General features: G+C 45.8%; 1 protein-coding gene across 1 annotated transcript; it reads right to left on the reverse strand.

Moving 5' to 3' along the window:
- Positions 1-5264: 5264 nt before the first annotated feature.
- Leprotl1 (leptin receptor overlapping transcript like 1) lies at positions 5265-16660 on the reverse strand. The gene is made up of 4 exons (XM_021219020.1): positions 16534-16660; positions 10599-10674; positions 8579-8765; positions 5265-7550 (listed from the first exon to the last, which is right to left on the reverse strand). The coding sequence occupies exons 1-4, from the start codon at positions 16547-16549 to the stop codon at positions 7434-7436; spliced, it is 396 nt and encodes a 131-aa protein (XP_021074679.1). The 5' UTR covers positions 16550-16660; the 3' UTR covers positions 5265-7433.
- Positions 16661-21323: the final 4663 nt, after the last annotated feature.

The following is a 21323-nucleotide window of genomic DNA, read 5'->3' on the forward strand; positions in this document are numbered from 1 at the left end:
GAAGAGAAAGAGGAGGGGGAACAGAGGAGGAGGAAGAGAAAGAGGAGGGGGAACAGAGGAGGAGGAAGAGAAAGAGGAGGGGGGAACAGAGGAGGAGGAAGAGAAGAGAGGAAGAAAGGGGGTAAGGAGTCTGATTCTAGAGCACAGCTCAAGTTAGAAACAGAGAAGTGACTCCCTAAAGTGCTCCTTTGGCTTACACATAAGTGCTGTGGTACACACACACACACACACACACACACACACACACACACACACACACACAGTAATAAATAAAAGGTAAAAGCATCAGTTAAGAGCGTTGCTCTGTCTGGTGAAAGTCTGTAGCTAGGCAGCCTATAGCATCTGTAGGTGATAGATGGGGTTTGGACATGTGATGGTTGTGTGTGTGTGTGTGTGTGTGTGTGTGTATGTGTGTGTGTGTGTGTGTATGTGTGTATGCATGTATATATAAAATATTTATTTATTTATTTATTTATTTATTTATTTATTTATTTATTTTCTAGACAGGGTTTCTCGGTGTAGCCCTGGCTGTCCTGGAACTCACTCTGTGGACCAGGCTGGCCTTGATCTCAGAAATCCACCTTCCTTTGCCTCCCAAGTGCTGGGATTAAAGGCGTGCGCCACCACCGCCTGGCTGTGATGGTTATAGTTTATAGTTACATTTTTTTCACAGCTACTTGCCTTCTTAACTAGACAATGGGACAAGTGACAGTCATCCTTGATTTGTCTGCCTTTTACCCAACTTATCAGCAGGTCTGGGGACCCCTTAGACACAGGCTGCACCTAACCCTGCCTCACATCTCCACAGTGTTCGGGATGCAGAGGCCAGGAACCAGGCAAGAAGTTGCTCTCCCTGTGCTGCTGCCTCTGTCGCCTGTGAGCCCTAGGAAGCTGAAGAGCCAACAGTAGAACTCTGCTCCGGGACACCTGGGGACACCTGGGACATCGGGGACACCTGGGACATCGGGGACACCCGGGACATCCGGGACACCTGCAATTCCAAGTCCTCTTGCTGGTGGTGGCTTGTAACCTGTCCTGCCATCACCTCTGTTTCTCAAATCCTCCCTCTTGTGAGTCTCTGTATTTCTCTCTTTACACAGACAGAAAGAAGCTGGCATACGTTCATCTACTTTGGGATCTCTTATCTTACATCTCATTAGATTGTCATTTACCATGGGAAAGTATGTTGTAACCAGACTTGGGATATTTCTACCACCCATCTCCACCCCAATCCCTACCAACATGAGCTCAGAGAGAAAGAAGGCTAGAGGGGGAGAGGGGGTAGCAATATTGTTACATTACTTCCTGCTGATTAGGTGTGGCAAGTTCTTTGTGGCAATCTTGATCTTGTGGTCAGCAAGCAGCAGTGGTTGCCCCCCCTCTCTGGTTCTTGCATTTATTATACACTCCCAAGAGTCCCTAGAATTCCAGACATCACACGCTTGTAGAACCTATCTGCAGCTGGCAAAATCATGCCCCTGCCAGAGCACGAGGCAAACCACAGTCAGCTGCTGTGGAAAATCTGAAGCAGCTCCATAACCCACACTTGGGATTAAAACAAAAACATATTCCCATAACATTTCTATGTTTTTAAAGAAGCCAGAAGTCCTTACTACATTATGTGCTTTAATTTATGAATTTATTTGCTGAATTGGTTTTCTTGAGGGTCTATGTAATTCAGGCTGTCCTCAGATTTGGAATCTTCCTGCCGAAGCCTTCCCAGTCCTGGGATTACAGACATTAACAACCCCATGCTTAAAAGGTTTTTTGAAGACTCCTTTGCAATTACTGTTCTGAGCAATAGACTTGAAAGGAATTACTCTTCCATTTATATTGGTGACAAATGCCAGTTCTAATAGGATGTATGGCTCAATAACACAACCCTCTCCAGTGTCCTCCGTTCTCACTGCTAGTAACTAGCTCTCAAAGATGCTTTGTATGTGTGCCTGTTATGCGTCCATGTTTGTGATACATGTTTGTGTGTGGGTGCTCGGGCACATAGAGGCCACAGGTCTATGTCAGGTTTCTTCCTCAATCACTCTCTTTCTACCTTATTTTTTGGGATGAGAGTCTCTTGAACTTGGAATTCAGTTTTGACCAGGCTGGCTAGCCCGTGCTGGGATCTGCCTCTTAAGTCCTGGCACTCACAGGCTACCTGGGTTTTTATGTGGGTTCTGGGTGTCCACCCAAGTTCATGAAAATACAGTAAACTCTCTACTGACTGAGCTTCTCGTAGATGGTCAGACCATGACAAAAGCCAGTCTACTTAATGTAATCCCAGGAGGCTGTTTTAACTGAAGACAGTTTTTTAAAAGTGACTTAGATCTTTAACATCTGTTCTATTTGGGGGGAGGCAGTTGAGAAATCTATGATTATTTTATGCCACATCTACATTTTCATGACATTATGCAGTGGTCATCTTCCACGAGAATCATGCTTCCACATTAAATGCTAAGCACACTATAACTCAATTATTAAAGAGCAATGTTCTTAACGGTCGCAGGGTGGGCTGGAGAGATGGCTCTGTGCCATGCTGGTGCAGGCTGTTAACTCCAGCACTTGTGAGGGAGATTCGACATGTGTTGTTATAGGACAGTGGGGATACATACAGAGACTCTGTCTCAAAAACAAACAAACAAACATGCTGTTCTTGAAAAGGACCCGAATTCAGTTCCCAGCACCCACATAGGGGTTCACAATCGTCTGCAACTTCAGTTTCAGGGGGATCTGACAGTCTCTTCTGGCCCTCCCAGGCACAAGACACATGGTATACAGAGGGACACACAGGCAGAACAGCTGTACACAGACAATAGAAATAGATAAATCTCCGAACAACAGCCAGTTCACGGAAGCACTCAGGACTGTTCATTCCTACTTCATCCTACGTGACAGCTTCTACTGCTCCAAGCTGGAACAAAGTATCTCCCTCTCGGCATGAACTATGCTACTGACTCCCAAGATTAGTGTCTCACCCATCAGTCGTGTGGCAACTAAAGACAAACAAGAACCCAATGTTAACTGAAAAAGAAAGGCTTTGTGGACTTGACCTCTCATGTATGGATTTTATTCTAACCCAATATTTCCATGGAACTTAAAAAAAAAAAAACCTAGATTATGTGGTTCTAAACCCAAGGATAGTTTCAATCCATCTTCAAGAGTCTAGAAGCAAAACAGGGCAGTCATTTTCTCATACTGATAAATTTCAGTGGACTTGGGACTTACCTCAGTGGCAGAGTACTTGCTTAGCAAAAGCATAAGGCTATGGGTTCAATTCCCAGTACAACAGAAACAACAAACCAAAACCAAAACCAAAACCAAAACCAAAACCAAAACCAAAACCAAAACCAAAACAAAACTACTTTAGAGTCTGGGACAGATGGGCTCAGCAGCTAAGACTGAAGACTTCTTGAAGAGGACCCAGTTCAATTCTCAGCTCCCCTAACACCTCAGAACTCCAGGTCCAGGGAATCTGATACCTTCTTCGGGCCTCTGCAGGCAGCCACACTCATGGGCACACCCCAACCCCTCACATTGACATACCTGCGAGTGTGATTAAAATAAATACTCTCAAGAAAAATTAAAAGTTATAAACTTCACGGCCATCGAGCCAATGGGAATGCCCGCTACCATGCCCGATGGCCGGAGTTCAATCCCTGGCACCCTCATGGTGAAAGGAGAGACCAACTCTTCCAAGTTGTCTTCTGGTCTCCACTTAAGACATCGTGGCACACACGAACACACACACACACACACACACACACACACACACACATACATGCACACACACACACACACACACACACACTAATGTCACTGGAAAAACTAAACCTTCAACGCTGAACACTTTGTAACTAAAAGCAAATGGTGAGGAGATGCTTAATGAGCCAGAAATTAAGGTCTGTGAGGGACAAGCACAGATCTATCTCCTCCTTCTTAAAGAGTAGGAAGAGTAATTACAGGCTTCTGCTGGTGTTCGCAGCTTCCTCTTACTGCTGACGGTCTTAGATTATCTGGACAGTTAAGGACTACATTTGTAAGAGCCCTTTTCAGCAGGAAGCACACTGTTCACAAGGCTGTTTGCTTGCACGGGAGGTGAGAGACACAAATTCATGGGTGGCACCAGGATGTGTGCAGTGTTATGTAGCCGAGTCAGAGCATTTGATCACACCGGTTTCCCCAACAGTGTTTTACCCTTTCAAAGTATACACTATCAACTTAGGCACCAATTTAATTAAGGAGTGGTAGAGTTAATTTTAAGGTGCCAGAAACATAATCTCTCCCCAAATACAGGCTATGGCCATTTAAAAATGGGAAATGAATTCTTTTCAAATTTTATTATTGCTGTATGTGGGGTTATACTTGTAATAGCAAACGTTTGGAAATCAGAAGATAGCTTGAGAGTTGGTTATCTCCCTTAAATTCTTTGTCTAAGGTTTATGAGTTTTGCCTGCAGTTACATGTACGTTGCTTGCATGCCGGATCGCACGGGAGCGAGAGAGGGGGTGGGAGCTGTTTTTACAGATTGTATGAATGATTATGAACCATCAAATGGATGCCGGCAACTGAACCCAAGTCCTCTGCAAGAGCAGTAAGTGCTCCTAACCTCTGAGCCATCTCTCCGGCCCCCAGTTCACAGCCGCCATGTTGGTCTTGCGGATTGACCTCGGCTTGTCAGTCTTTACTAGCTGTGCCATTCTGTTGGCCTGTGATTTTTTTTTTTTAAATTAATTTTTGTGGGCGCGAACCTATCTGTGCACCACAGCAGGGGTGTGGAGCTCAGGGGACAACTTGGAGGAGTTGGTTTAATCTCTGGGGGGTCCCTGAGAGTAAAGTCAGGTGGTTAGGAACTTGAACGTCGCACCAATAGTCGTCTCCACAAAGCACCCTGGGGTCTTAAGCACAGGCCAGCCAGCCGTAACCTGCACTTGGCAAGATGATCTGAGTCTCTTGGAACTCACTGTAGATAACGGCCCGGTACAGGCCCATGCGTCACCATTCACGATCAGAGTCTCAGCGCTGTATGGTTACCATGGTTTCACTTTCCTCCTGCAGGCTTGATTTGCTAGTGCTTTCTAGCACATTCCTAGTTGTGATTCTTTAGACAGGGTCTCATGCAGCCCCATATAGTCTTGATTCTCTTGCCTCTGTCTCACGTCCCGAGACGATGGGCGTTCGTCACCCCGTCTAGCTCAGTGTCCCATTCTTAAACGCTCAGTGCACTTCCGCCGCTGAACTTTTATTATGAAAACACCCACACGCTAAAATGGATATTTAAAATCTTTATTGTTTCGTCATCAAAAGTTTTCTCTCTCTCTTTCTCCACGGTAGGACAACAACGTGTTGGCGCATACTCATGAAAATACTCTTAAGTAGCTAGCCTAGAAAACCGAGATGGGATTGGCAAGCCAGTGTCCGCAGTCAGACACGCAATGCTGCTGCTGCTAAGATTAGTTAGTATCCAGAAAGAATATGCAGCTGGTAGAAAGGAGTCTACGGCCAAGCGCTCAGCACTTCGCTTGTCAAGGAGCAGAGGGCAGGGAGGACCAGAGATAGAACCTCCCGCTCCATCCCGATCCCAGACAGGGTTCTGATCAGGCGTACACTGCCGGCGAGTCTCTGTCATCATTACTCAACAAGCTACTTCTGGTCTAACCCACAAACAGCATGGCCGCATTTGGACATTTCATAACGCTTCCAACCTCACCATCAAAGTAATAAAACATGGGTTAGGGCAAACAGAAACAAAATAAAACCTGCGGCTTTAGGCATCTTTAGTAAAAGCTGAACAAACGTGGTGCATGTTCCCTTTTTTTTTTTTTTTTTTTTTAGTTTTTTTGAGAAATAAACTGTAGGAAAAAAAAAGAACAACAAAAGACAGTTGTCATGGTTACTCATTTTTCGGCTAAAGGCAGAACACTTCTTTTTATATAAGCACACTGGAGAAACATACAAGTGTTCTCACAAAAAATACTGCTGGGTCAATGAGAACATTTTCATAATCAGCTCGTGGGTAAAGGACTGAGAACTGAAGATGCAAATGACCACTCTGATTTGGCCATGCCTGGTCACTGGGAAGATTTTGGGCAGGGCTGTGTTTGAAGCTGTGACACAGCTGGATTTGGCTACTCTGTATGAATTCATACAATAAATACCTTACTCACGACAGCAGACCCATCACGATGAAACCGAACCCCGGACAGCTGAGAGGTTTACAGCAAACCTGCCTTAAGTGTTTTTCAAGTACATACTCTGTAAGGTTGGGAGCCTACTCTTACCGTGGTCTAAGTCCTACAACTGCACGTTCCTGGATTACCTGCAAGACTAACAAGTCACTTGTGAATCACGTCAAGGCCTTGTGGGGGAGGGGCACTCTGCATGTATGGCATAGTGATTGGTTTCCTAGTAGTCAAACATTTCTAAACGTTATTAAACTATATTTGAAAAGTTCTTTCACTTAATATATACAATGTACAAAATAAGTTAAAAGGAGGAAGCAGAGGGAAGTTTCTGAGTATCTACACTGCAAACACACAACTGTCCCATGCATGTCCCTTTCGCCCTCCAAACCGTGAGAGGTGACAGAGCTCAGACCTGTCGCTAAGGATGGAAACAGCACGCAGACAGTGGAAAGCCAATGCCACTTCTTCCCACAGAGCTACTCGCTTGCTTTGACCATAACAAACACGGATATAAACTGGATCCCCGAAAGTGTTTTTTTACACTTGTACCTTAAAGTCTAACACAAATTCTTCTAACGGTTGAGGAGAAAAGCACTCTTTTATAGCAATTCCACAAAATAATTTTCAATTCACAAAACACCTGTCCACTAGTAAAACCAGCAACCCTTCTGGAGGGCATGGGCGGTATCAGTCGGCCCCCCTGAGGTATAAATGCAGCTATCTTTCACTGAGTAAATAGTAGATAAGGTATGTCAACGCTCTGAAGGTTGCATTCACCTGGAGTGATGCCATCCTGACTGAGTGAAAACTTACTCATGGATACTTTTTTTTATAATGGAGATTAACTGATTTTTAGAGAAAATATGTACTTTAGCCCATAATACAGCCAGAAGTTCTGAATTCCTAAACCAATGCAAATGGCTATTACATCTTAAAAATGGGTAACATTGCATACTGATTTTAAAACAACTGAACAGGGAAAACATGTAAGGATTTTAGATTCAGCAGGACACCATGGAAAACATAGTCTAGAGAAGTGGGAAGCCAGCCAAGCTTTTCCAAATGAGAAAATCCTTTTAATCTTCAGCAAGTCCCCGTGGAAACAGGAGGCGTACAACAGTGAGAAGGAAGCAACCAGGACACCCCAGAGGCTCGCCAACAGCTCAGCATCACAGCCCCCTCTCCTGTGCACGGAAGGACGGACGGATGGCCGGCAGACGACAGACGTCCATGTGATTACAGTTCAGCGGCTCCTCACCACTGCTGCCAGCTGAAGTCGTCATTGCTCCCGAAGACCAGGAAGAAGCCTAGAATAGTCGCGAAGATGACTGTGTTTCCCGTGAGAACAAGTGCGCAAGCTCCCCACTCGATCTACAGCAGGAAGAGAGACACGGTCAGCAGGCATGCGCTGCAAAGGCAATGAGGAGCAGCAGATCAATGCTCTGCGCATCAGTCAATCGCCATCTCAAGCAATGTGGCTTGGGGTGACCTCCACAGTACAACACTCCACACCCTGTATGTGTTTTTATTTGCCATTGATTGATCGCAGGAGGTGATAAATCACTCCAGAACAAGCTCAGATTGAAGAATGGCCATTGTCGCTTCCTTTGGCTCTCTCGGCAGTCCTGAGGGCCCAGCCCAGGGTCCTGTGTGTCTAGGATGCACCCTGCCCCTGTGTCCCCAGCACCACATGGGATTCTGTAATTACTGCTTACAAAGGAAGTTTCGCTTAGGGAGTCTAAAATCTTGTTCGAAGCAGAAGTCGAACTCTATAAGTACCTGTGAGGGAGACATACCTGTGCTTTCTCTGCCAGGGGCAGAGGGAGCAAGTGCCTGAACCCCACTTGACGTGTGGCTCGTCTCAGCCCTTCTCCCCACCTTTCCAGAGCTGATGGTGATTCTGGGCACAAGTCTGCCCTTTCTCCTCTTTCACACTCTCCCAGTCTCAGAGGATAAATGTCTCACACATCTATGCTTTAGGTCAGTGGAGCTCAACCAGGTGGCACATCAGATGCCCTACGTATCAGATATCTACATTATAATTATCATAAACAAAATTACAGCTATGAAGTAGCAACAACAAACTATTTTTATGGTCGGGGTCACCACAACATAAGGAACTGTGTTAAAGGGTCCCAGCACTAGGAAGGCTGAGAACCGCTGGTTTAGGTTTTATAGGACAAGCAGGCCCAAGGATGCACAGCGCAGTTACTGTGCCCTTTCTGCTGCGGACCCTGTCCTCCAACAGTTTCAGCCTGACAGCAAGAATGGATGGAGAGCTGAGCTTTTAATCCGTCCTCTCCATCCTAATGTCGCTCACCTCTCTTTCACATAACAACACAGAAAAGAAAAGAATGGACAGCCTGGTATAAAAGTGTTCGCAGAGTGTGGCGACTCACCAGATGTGCTCTGGCAAACACAACAGGGAGTCCAAAAGCCGAGACGACGATGCCCGTGGTGAGGAATATGGCCAGCTCCTTGCAAGCGTTGCTCATGGCGTCCGTGTCGTCCACTAGTCTTCTGGCTATGCAGTATGGGATGGGCGAGAGGATGTAAAAGAAGAGAACGAAGAGGGGCCAGTATTGGCTGGAAGAGAGAGCAGAGTCAGCGGTGGTGCGGTCAACAGTGTCACCTTCCAACAGGACTATTACATGGAAACAAACAAGCTGCGCCTGGAAACAGCCTCGAGCTCATGTAAGAAGCGTAGCGGTTCATCCTGTGTTCAATTATGGCACAATATTAAAAATGGCTACTGACAAAATGCTTTATAAATTGAGGCCCCTTTCGCAAAAAAATTTGCTTTAGCATATAAGAAGACTATTTACACAAAAGCCTTTACATCCTGCCTTCTCGGCATGTTAAGAGCACCCGTAATTGCTCTTATTGAAGTCTAGGTATAGGACGTAACAGAAGACAGTATTGAAAACCAAAGTTTCTAGTCTGTCGGTAACCGGGCTGTGCCAACGTCACGTGCTGGCTCTGGCAAGTGCAGCGGAGGAAGCTGTGTGAAGGGGACAGGGAAGGTCTGTCCGTATCCCTGTCATGGTTTCAACACTATTAAAAAACTTACAAGAAATGAATGGTCTTTTAGGTTGACAAGCTTAATTACGTATACAGTGGAGACTTGCTAGAGCTATCTGTTATGTTTTCTTTTTCTTTCTTTCTTTTTTTTTTTTAAAGATTCTTTTCCTTTTTGTTCTCATTTTTCATGACACGGGGTCTTGAGATTTGAACTCAGGTCCTCATGGCTCTATTGCAAGTACTCTATTCACTACACCATCTCTTGCCGCATAATTTAGCTTTGGTTGGGCATTTATGATGTCATCATCAGTTTTCCATCTTTGCTATAATATATATTACATATAAAATATTACATATTTGGCTATTATTTCCATTTCGCTATTCACTCGGTGACTGTGAACAGCGATGTTCTTACCCAACTACGTGTATCATTGCAAGCATTTGTAAGTGGATTTGTGCGAGGATTTCTAAGAACAGGAGGGCCGGGTCGAGGAACTACAGGATACAGGCAAACTGGTTCCAAGAAATGGCCAACTCCTTCCTTTCTAAACCCTGCCTGACTTAGTCCCCGCCTGCGGGCACCCAGCAGTGCCCGCCCACCTCCTTTATCTTCACCAGTGGATTTCAGGTGGTGTGGAGTGGGATTCAGTGCGTTTTCACGTGCTTATCAGCGGCACAATTCTCTCTGCAACTTGTGCGCCACTTCTACTCATTTGTCTTATGAAAACTAAGTTCCTTCAATACCAATTTAAAAAGTTTTCTATACTGGGCACAGTGACGAATCCCTGGGATTCTAGAACTTGAGAGGCTGGAGCGAGGTGATTGTGTGTGAGGCCAGCCTGGGCTACCCAGTGAGACAATGTCTCAGTAGAAAGTTCTCCCCCAAGCCGGGTGTGGTGGTGCACGCCTTTAATCCCAGCACTCGGGAGGCAGAGGCAGGCGGATTTCTGAGTTCGAGGCCAGCCTGGTCTACAAAGTGAGCTCCAGGACATCCAGGGCTACACAGAGAAACCCTGTCTCGAAAAAAACCAACGCCCCCCCCCCCAAAAGAAAGTTCTCCCCATTTTACGGAAGCAACCGCCCACAGCTGGGCTCAGAGGCTGCCAGTGTTTCCTTCCGCAGAGGATGCTGTAGTTTTGTTGGTGGATCATCGACCGGCAGCAGGGCTGAGTTTCTGCCACCAGGTCACTACAGAAGCAGGTCACAGCCAAAAAGCTCTCTGCCTGAGCATTCTAGTGTCTTTACAAATCAACTTTAAGTGATGATCTTCGGAAAAGGACTGTGTTGGTAAATTAACATTTCTCTGCATTTCTTGTATAGTAGAAAACAGAGCAAGTTAAAAACCTTAGTAGAAGAATTTTACCTTTAAACATTCAAAAAGAAAAGGAAATGACGTACTTGTATATCGGAAGGGCACATCCAAGCATCAGGAACATCAGCCCGATGGCTCCTCCAAAGGACAAACTAATTAAAGCTGCAAAACAAGCAAAAGCCCCAGAGATCAATCAGTCAGGCCGCCATAGTGCCGTCTCTGTTCACCCCCCACTGGGAGTAGCAGCTCATGCCTGTTAATCTTAGCCCTCGAGAGACCGAGGCAGGAGGGTTAATACAAACTAAAGATCAGTCTGAGCAACAGGGTAAAACACAATCTCAAAAACGCAAATCAAAATGTGAGCTGCCTTCAAAACTGCCAACTACCCAGTTTCAGAATTAGTTTCTAAGGCATCCCCATAACATGCATTAGAGGTTGAACAGCCTCCTTAATCCCCGGAAAGGCTCTGAAATGTGGGATGTCAGCCAGGCCTGGGGTTGTGCGCCTTTAATCCCATCTCTAGGGAGGCAGGGGCAGGTGCTTCTCTGGTCTACACAGGGAGTTCCAGGCTAGCCAGGGATACACAGTGAAACCTTGTCTGGAACATGTGCTCTGCATCCCAAGTATCATTATGTACGGTCAAATATTCCTAAATCCTAGGAAAGCCACAAGCTCACCACACCCAATCACTCCCACTAGGAAACTCTTAACCTGTCCATCAGTCTTGTCCCACTGCTAACACACACCAATTACTGGTTCCATTTCTCAAAACTATTAGGGCACAGAGAGTGAGTGTCCCCCCCCACCCCACCCCCGCCCAAACACTGTATTTAGTCTATACACGAATCAAGCACTAATTTGACAACCCAAGGCCACTTCAATTCCTGGAATCCATATAGAAGTGACAGGAGAAAATCACTCTAAATTGTCTTCCGACCTCCAGGACCAGTGCACAATACCACTCAATATTCCCAAGGAGAGGGGAAGGGAGAGGGGGCAGAAAAGCCCCACGGAAACAGAAACTCAAAAACACAAAACTAAACGGAAAACTGCCTGAGACCATGTGTGGTTTATTTATGATATGGCTATTTTGTTTGTTTTAACTATTTTTAGACAGGGTCTCACCATGTAGCTGGACTTTGCTATGTAGATCAGGTTGGCCTCAAACTCACAGATACCCAACCTGCCTCTGTGGTATATGCCACCATGCCTGCCTTGTTATTGTTTTTTAAGGAAATGAAAGAGACTTCACAGTATCGATCTGCCTGTAGTCATTGTTAGTCTTTCAACAGTTTACAGAGACACGGTGGCTTTGTTCCCGATTCCCTAAATTCTAGGCGATCTGCAGTCTGGTGTCTTACCACAGCACAGAAGGAAGACGCCTTCTACTGTGAGGTTCACCTCGGAAGCTCCCCAGACATGACTGGTGTACTTCAAACTGAGAAACAACTTTATTATGTATATACTCAATGATCTAGATAGATAACAACCGAAAGAAACGTGGTCAGTTCGACTTCCACACAGCCTTGTTGGTGAGATTTGTTACATTTATGATTTAGATGTATTAATTTCGGGTGTGTGCAGGAGGAGGTCAGAGCATCATGGCTTGCAGGAGATGCTTTCTTCCCCCATGTGGGTTCAGGGGGCTGAGCCTGGGTCGTCAGGCTTAGATAGCAGTAAGCACCATGTTTCCTTACTCACCGAGCCACTTCGCCGGCTTTAAAAAAAACCTGCTATGGTCTAACCTTAACAGAAAAGTTAAAACCCAAAGGTATGTGAGGATCTAAAATGTACCAGGTTAAAACAAAACAAAACAAAACAAAACAAAACAAAACAAAACAAAACACTACAGCACAGAAACCAAAATTAGTGGCGCAGGAGTCAGACGTTGCCCACTACTATTGACAAGATGGCCACCGACAGTGTCATGACAAGCCCGGTGTCAGCCGGAGTGCTGGATACAGCAAGAGTCAGTCAGGCCACCAAGAACACAGCGTGCTTGGTTCTTAGCGTCATTAGAGTTGATGTTTCCAGGAACAGTGGGGGGAAGTCAAGGGAATGTTTATTTCATTTCAAAGAGCAAACAGAGCACTTGAGGCTTGCAGGGGATGCTGTAACCACAGGAGAACACGAAGCTTCCCTCCTGTCCCTCGAGGTCCTGTCTACAGCCAGCCCTCGACTCTGCCGCACAGGCAATAGTTGTGACATCCTACAGTGCCCTCTTTCCTACTCTGGAAGCCAGCAGCTGCATCACCTACAGGGCTTCTGTGTACGTTTGTCACCCTACCTCAGTTTTTCATTCATCTGGAAATTACTGACTGAAGTCAAACACACAGCAGAGACCGGGGACCCAGCAGGGATCTCACTGGCTCCCTCAAGCTCCAGTGTTCCTGCCCCGCTCTGTCTCTCTTCCAGCTAGGACTCTTTCTCTTCAGATGTCAACTCAGGCACCACTTCTTTTTATTTGTTTGTTTGTTTGTTTTTGTTTTTCGAGACAGGGTTTCTCTGTGTAGCCCTGGCTGTCCTGGAACTCACTTGGTAGACCAGGCTGGCCTCGAACTCAGAAATCCGCCTGCCTCTGCCTCCCGTGTGCTGGGATTAAAGGCCTGCGCCACCAGGCCCGGCCAGGTACCACTTCTGCCACTGTAGTTACTACTGTCACGGAGGGGCTAGGGACCAGCTCAGGGGGACAGTGCTTGAGGCTCTGGAGTCAACCCCCACTTGTTGTATTTATTTATTTACACAACACATACACTGAGTGCTGAATGTGTGTCATGTGGGTCCTGCTACTGAAGACAAAGCAACGGGGAGGAAAGAAAATCAAAGCTTTTAACCTTTACGGTGCTCTAGTGGGAGAATGAAACAGCTCTTTAAAGTTATTACATTTTATTTACTGTATGCTATCTGTGTGCACAAGCTGATGGGGCATCTTGCTAGCCCATAAAATAATCGACGAGGACGGGGTGTGGCAGTGCACTCTGGGAATTCTAGCAGTTGGGAGGTGGAAGCAGGGAGGATCGGGAGTTTAAGGCCAGCTTTGGCTATATACTGAACTAGAGTTTAAGGCTAGCCTGGGCTACTTGAGACCCTGTCTCAAAAACAAGCAAGCAGGCAAACAAACCATCTTGTAAGCAATCAGGCTTCATCACTGGTGAGGCTGTGGTGGGCCCTCCTGGGGCGCCTTCAGCCTGCTCCCCCAGCACTTTCACTTTCTGAATTGCCTTCTGTTCTCACAACATGATTTATGTCCATGGACCTTACTTATGGTCTCCCTTTAAGAATGACTTTCGTATCCTCTGGATTTTGTGTAGGGCCTGCCATACAGTAGGTGCTCAATAAACACTTAGCAAAGGACTTGCTGAGAAAGTGAGATGGAACATTCTGTTTGCTCAGTAAACATGAAGTTAAAGACTTAAAGTTAAAGACTTTAAGAACAAATGTCCAGTGATGACCATAAGCAGGTAGGGTGAGGGGTCGGAAGGTAGGTTACTGACAGGGTGACTCTGATGAGGCAGCAACTGGACGATAGTCAAGGAATGCAGGGAGAGGTGCAAGTGTGTGCCGGGCCTTCAGCTGCGCCTTGCTCTGTCACCAGAGTTGCAATTCTAAATTGCTTCCCAAACATCTTTTCTTCCCAAACATTCCTGTTCGCCTTGGGACATCCGTGCCCCAGCTAAAACACTCAGTAACAAAGAATGAACATAGCCTGGGGGTGGAGTGTCCCCTACTGCCCACTAACTAGTTACCTTTATTTAACTAGGTTCTTCCTTTTATAAATGAGAAAGACTGCCAGAGGGAGGCAGGGGCAGAGGCAGAGAGGCAGAGAGGCAGAGAGGAGGCAGAGAGGCAGAGGCAGGTGAGTTTGAGGGCCAGCTTGGTCTATAGAGTGAGTTCCAGGATAGTCAGGAATACACAGAGGCCCTGTATCAAACAACAACAACAACACAAATGAGAAAGGAGAGAGAGAGAGAGATTGAGTGTATCCTAGTAAGAAGGCTGAGGCAAGTTGAATGTGGGTTCCAAGTTAGCCTGGACTGCACAACACTCAAAAAAGCAAATACAAAAGTTTAATAATACAAGTTAACTTAAAATACTTAAAAAAAAAAAAAAAACAAGAAACCAAAAGATAAGGTTCTGGCATTGAAACACATTTAAAACTTGAGTTTTTATTACAGCCACTGTATCAATACTATAAGAGAATTCTTATTTTAAAATCCTTACTTTACTATGGAGGTGTGTGTCTGTATGTGGGTCGATGAGGTACCTACTGAGCTGGAGGTACAAGCTTTTGTGAGCTGCTGGGTGAGAATGCTCGGATCTTGGATCTGAGCTCGCCTCTTCTGTTAACTGCTGAGCCATCTCTCCAGCCCATTAAATTACTGATGCGTTTATTTATACAAGATCCAATTTCTTTCAAGTACTCACATATGAAAAAGCAAGCCCTGTAGAAGTGTTTGGGGAATGGAGATACCCTAGGGTTCTATTTCCATGCAGTCAATACTCAGTTTTTAAAAGATGTTCAAAGCCATCTGCACGTGACATTTCATCTTTTAAGTCATCGCAGAAAAAAGCTGACACAAGTAAACAAACTGCTCCACAGTGCTCCCCAAACCAGTACCGTCTCTTCAGTCTTATGACACTGGCAGCTAGGCAGCTTATTTTATATCAATGGTGTCTTAAGTGACACACCAGTAAAGTAAGGATTCATACAGTAATTGACTGATGCAACATTTGGAAAATGAAACTGAGAGGAGTGTGGTTTCTACTTTCAAAGCCTCTGGGCCAGGGATAGAACAGCCCAATTAGCAAAAATTCTCTAAAGATGGACTACAAAGACAGAGGTGAAGGGGTCAAGTTCCCCAGCCTGGGAGTTAGCAGAAAATATAATGTATCACAAAGTAGCAGGCAAGTGGCTCAAGAAATATGTAATGGTCTTTACAGCAATACTCCTTATTTAAGGGCAATCTAAAAGCCAACAGGAAGAAATATCGTGATAAGCAACCTGTAACTTTAAAAGCCACTGAAATCTTTAAAAAGTAAAATTACACACACACCCCCAGCCACTGTCACCAGGATTAACATCTCCCAGATTTGGAGAACCATAAAGCTCTTTTCTTTTTTAAAGAGTCCCTCATTAACGACACCGCAGGGGGGAGAGGAACGCAGGCAACGTCCTAAAAAGGACAGCACTTTACAGTAACTTCCATCCACGTTAGGGCTTGAAAGGGTCTGAAAAGGAGATCAAAAAGAGATCTGAAAGTGTCCTGGTTGCTCAGATGACAAGGTTCTATACGAGAAACAAAAAAATTTTTAGGCACCGAAAATAAACAAGACACCAGAAAAACGTGAACCAGGGAAAAAGCTCAACCAAAGTCGCCCTTACCAGCGAGGTGGAGGCACCACTATCCAACTGTTTTTACTTCCAACTAGGTTATCTCTTCTACAAAACGGGTCAAGAAATCAAAGTGATCCGCTGATAAGTAAATACAAAACTTTGCTTCTAACCCCAGAGGCAAGACTACCGAGAAACGAAAGAATGCAACATCCCGTCTCTCATCAAGGTGTTCGTTACATTTTTTCTTTCCTTTCTTTCTTTTTTTTTAAAAAATCACAACTACAAAGTGTCAACGTGCACTTGTGGGGGAAAGGAAGCCAGGAGCTCTCTGGGTTAGCATCCGGGCTCTGCTGCACCTTACAAACACCAAAGATGCATTCGATTTAGAGGCAGGGAAAGCCGGTGCACCGCGATCCCGGGAGTGGATGCAGAGCCCGGGTTTGGGAGACAGGCGCGTTCGTGCCTCGGGTGGGAAACCACACTGGTTTGCCGTGCCGGGCATCCCTCCCGATCGCAGCCCTCAATGTCTCTGGGTGCAAAGCCCCGCAGACCGCGTCGGTGGCCGGGTTACCCGGTTCTGGTCCAGGGGCGGAGCGCTACCGCCGGAGGAGCCGGGCTGGGTGGTCCCCACGCCGGCCCGCCCCATCCCTACGGCCCCGGCCCCGCGGCCCGCGGCCCAGGCCCACCTTTGATGCCCGCCATGGCGGTGACGTCGCTCCTGGCTCCAGGACCCGGGCGGTGGCCGGGAGACCCGAGACGCGCGGCAGCGGCGGCGGCGGCGGCGGCCAGACAACACCCGGAAGTGCACGCCGCTGCACTTCCGCCGGCGGCTCGCGCGGGGGCGTGGGGGCGCGCGAGGCCGGGCCGGGACCGGCGTCCTTCCTTCCGCGGCTGCGGGGACCAGCCCCGGACGTGCGGGGACCAGGCCGGGTCGTGCGGGGCAGCTCCGGCCCGAAGTCCCCGCGGTCTCGGGAAGAGAGCATGCGGAGCTCGTGAAGACGCGGGCGATGTCTTTGCGGGATCGCTTCACTTTCTGCCCCGCGAGCCCATTTCTCCTCCCACCACCCAGTCTGTGACAGGGGAGATGGGTGGTCTCAGCTTCTCTCCCTGGGTTGCTAACACAGATCCGGATCTCATGAGATCCTTCCACGCCCCCAAGGGTTCAACGAGTCATGATGGGAACATAAAGATGCTTCCTTTTGGGAGTCTGAGAGCTTTTTCCGTCTTCTTGGTGACAAAAGGGATGGGGAAGCGGGGGGGCGTCCCGCAGAGATCAGATATATTTATGTAAGCTTCCCACATAGCATATGCTGGGGAACTGGGTGGGCGTGGGGATGAGCAAAACCAGGTGTAGTTTCTGCCCTCGGGTTGTTTGCAAACTAGAAAGAGAGGATACTCAAAAGAGAACAAAAGTGCGGACGAAGATAATGGCTAGCAAGAGGGATCCGCACTCCAAAATATACCACTGGGGCGGCGGAAAGATGACTTTAGCTGAAGTCAATGTTTTAAAAAAAGAGAGAGAAAGGGGAATTGGCTGCGCTCCTTTTCTGTACAAAAGCAGACCGTTTTAAGTTTCTCCTTGTAAAGGTAGCCGGAACTTCCTTTACTGTGTTACATGAGAGATATTTGCAACACAAAAATTTCCCATTTGTAAATATTTTCATTTCTGAGGAAGAGACAGATGTCTCTGTAAGCAGCCGCAATTGGAGTTTGTAGAAATGTTACAGAAATAGCCCTTATCTCCCTTAGTTTTCCCCTGGAAGCCCAAATTTCTACCATTTAGTTGCTTTCCCACAACGCATTATTGCCTTTTGTTGAAATGCCTTATAGGCCCCCAGACCTAGCCGGTTGGGTTTTCCCTTATTCGGAGTCTTGCTAAACCTGTAAAATACAACCTGTAAAATACACTCTCCCCTTTAATCGGCCTTACAGCTGCTAATATGTAGGTCTCCGCTGTTGAATCTAAGAAGGCAGAGACAACCTCCATCCTAGTAATATCTAGGAAATAGAAGATGTGGGAAATAGTCCTTTGGATTGATCTGACAGGATTTTTTTTTTTTTTAATGGAAAGACAAAGTTGGGTTGTTTGTGTGTTGGGGGGGGGGGCAGATGGAACATGCTTTATGGAACGGGAAGTTTGGAAAGCTGGAGAGAGGAGAAGCCAATGGGTCCTTAGGCCCTATCCGAGAAGTTTTGGAATTTGTACCTACACAGACTGAAAGGGAGTCACCCTATAAGTTTATTGGGCGAGAACTGAAACTGGAAACCAGGAGCACATGGGCATATTAAGATCATAACAGGGAAACCAGGCCAGGAATCTGTGGGGCAGGAAAGACTATGAAGAGAGTGTATCTCTTGCCTGAACCTCAACGTTTTGGATAGTTAACAATGAGATGGCCTGGCTCTATTCCGGCCTATCATAGGATTCCTGGGGTGTGTGTCAAAGACCAAGGACCCCCCAATGGGGACCCAGCCTACTCCACTGTCTGCCTCTCCACCTCTTCATCTATTGGGACCTGGACCTGATTCTCCATTTCCTGCTCTGGGTCCCGCTTGCCTTGCTCATGTTGCAGCTAATCTCTGCAGCTTCTTTCTCGAGTCCGTCTTTCACTGGCACTGGTCTGGCTCATTGTTTTGGCAATCCAAACTTGGTGCTCTCCTAAAACCTCTTGAACTTTGCTTCAGTCTCTTTAACATGTCTTCATTCTGTAGCCCATATATGTGTATACAGGCACATAAGTGTATTACTGTATATCGTGTGGTATTTGGGTTAATATTTGTAACCCAGTATTGGTAAGATTAGAATAAAGAACTTGAATTTATGGTAAATTACTGCCATTAAAATCAGTAAACTTGGGCTGGAGAGATGGCTGAATGGTTAAGATCGCTGGCTGATCTTCCAGAGGACCCAGCTTCAATTCACAGCGTCCACAAGGCAGCTCACAGATATCTGTAGCTCCAGTTCTGGGGGTCTGACAGCCTCACACAGACATACATGTAGGCAAAACACCAATGTCCAAAAAATAATAAAGAAGACATTTTTTTTTTAAAAAAGAAATCACTAAGCTTTGTGACTTTATTATCATTCAACAAATTATGACATTCCCACATTGTGGGAAGACCTCAAAGCACTCGTTGGCATTGTACACTCCAGACATAACATTGTGTCTCAGATGTCACCACGATGCCTGTCCTCCTTTCTTCGTTCTGCAGCTTTTCGTCTTTGAGAGCAGGAGTGGTGGCCAGCATATTGCTGACTGTGGATGGAAAGTGATAGGTTCACATCTGGAGGCTTGTAGCTTGACTCCAAGGAAGTGCATTTTAAAAAGTACGCTGTGAGATAGCTTCCAGGAGTTCCTGCGCTTCAATTATATCCCCTAATTGATTTGAATATAAATGTACTGAGCATTAGATGTCTCTGATGGCATTAAAGGCAAACTCAGAGTGCTTATCTGGCCAGAGGGTTCTCTATACACTCTTGCTCCCATGGTAACAGGATGATAGCACATTGCTATCTTTTAACTTTCCCAGTCTTTGTAGCAAAAAATTCAAACAAAACAAAACACTGAAATAACCGCTTAAAGGTCTATTTTTTGTCCCCCGATAATGTCTAAGGAACAAAAACCAACCAAACAAAAAAACAGCATCACCACTCTTGGTTTCCTGATACTGCCTGGGGAGCGGAAACTTGAGACCTCAAAAATGGTGTTTTCAAGTGTTGCATTCAAAGATCCCCTATAACAGAATTCTTTGGGACACTTTTTAAACTTCCAGGTTCTACTTTACATTATCTGAATTAGAAACTTTTGTGGGCAAAGCCCAGAAACATAAAACGTTAGGATGCATCTTGAATGGTTGCTGTGCACGCTATAGCTTGAAAACCATTGTTCCCACACAGGGAAGATGGTTTGGAGCTTTCTTCACTTTCAAGCAAATCCTTCATGTTTGCTAATATCGTCTAAGTGTTCTTTAAGCATTTCATGTACGAGTGACTCCTCTTTACCTTTCATGACTTCCTAGCCTCCAAAATTAAGCCACAGAGGTGGGGTAAGGGACTTCTTGTTTAGTGGGCAGTTGCTGTATATCTAGTGCTTTTGGGAATGTTTGGGGCTGGGCAGATGACTCAGTCATTAAGAATCCTTGATGCCCCTTCAAAGGATCTGGTCCAGTCCCTGGCATTCACCTCATAGCTTACAATCACTTATAATTCTGGTTGCAAGAGGTCCATTGCTATCTTCTGGACTCTGAGGGCACCAGGCACACATGGGGTGCACACGCATGCATGCAAACACTCTCGTGAATGTAGAGATAATTCCTTAAAAGAGTTGTATCTGATTATCTCTTTGATCAGATGTGATGAAATATTATATTATTACTAGCTGGGGATTCTAATCCTTACAGACAAACTCACACAAAGCACAGAGGTTTTGTTTTTTGTTTTTAAAAAACCTTTTATTATAAAAAAATTTAAATACTGTATATGAAAAGTACCAACAACATTATAGTGAACTCCTATGGGGTTCTTTTATCTTTCAACAACTGGTTAGTTGCTTTATTTATTCTCCCTATCCATGTCTGCTTCTCCACATTTTTTTTCTTCCTTTTATTCTGAAGCACGTTCCAGACATACTTGCAATATGTGTGTGTGTGTGTGTGTGTGTGTGTGTGTGTGTGTGTGTGTGTGATAGGAATGGTTGATTTACAGCTGGTGAGCCAGTGAATCTTGTGTCATTACATGGGATTTGAGACTGGCACCCAAGTGTAGGGTAGCTGTATAGACTTAGCCCTGAGCCTATGAGATCTGACACTCCCAGCAGACATAGTAGAATTAAAATGATGTTAATGAGAGCAGAGTGGTATCCAGTTGAGAACTGTTTGCTGTGTAGACAAATTCTTCCATGACACATTACATCACATAAATATGTGCCAATAGAGAGGAGAAAAGAATCCCTCCTCCCAGAAGATCATGTGATTTAGATCCCAGCACCACCTGACTTCTGCAAAGATCTTACCTAACCATTCTATTCATTATGGCAATACCCATCATATCACCAGTTTTCTGTCAGGGCACCCGTTATTTGGCTCAGTTCCTATTAGAATATTAATTAGGACACTGTACTGGCTGGTTTTGTGTGTCAACTTGACACAAGCTGGAATTATCACAGAGAAAGGAGCTTCAGTTGGGGAAATGCTTCCATGAGATCCAGCTGTAAGGCATTTTCTCAATGAGTGATCAAGAGGGAAAGGCACCTTGTGGGTGGGACCATCCCTGGGCTGGTAGTCTTGGGTTCTATAAGAGAGCAGGCTGAGCAAGCCAGAAGAAGCAAGCCAGTAAGTAACATCCCTCCATGGCCTCTGCATCAGCTCCTGCTCCCTGACCTGCTTGAGTTCCAGTCCTGACTTCTTTCAGTGATGAACAGCAATGTGGAACTGTAAGCTGAATAAATCCTTTCCTCCCCAACTTGCTTCTTGGTCA

The sequence above is a fragment of the Mus pahari genome, chromosome 19, assembly GCF_900095145.1.
Source record: "Mus pahari chromosome 19, PAHARI_EIJ_v1.1, whole genome shotgun sequence".
Classification (NCBI taxonomy): domain Eukaryota; kingdom Metazoa; phylum Chordata; class Mammalia; order Rodentia; family Muridae; genus Mus; species Mus pahari.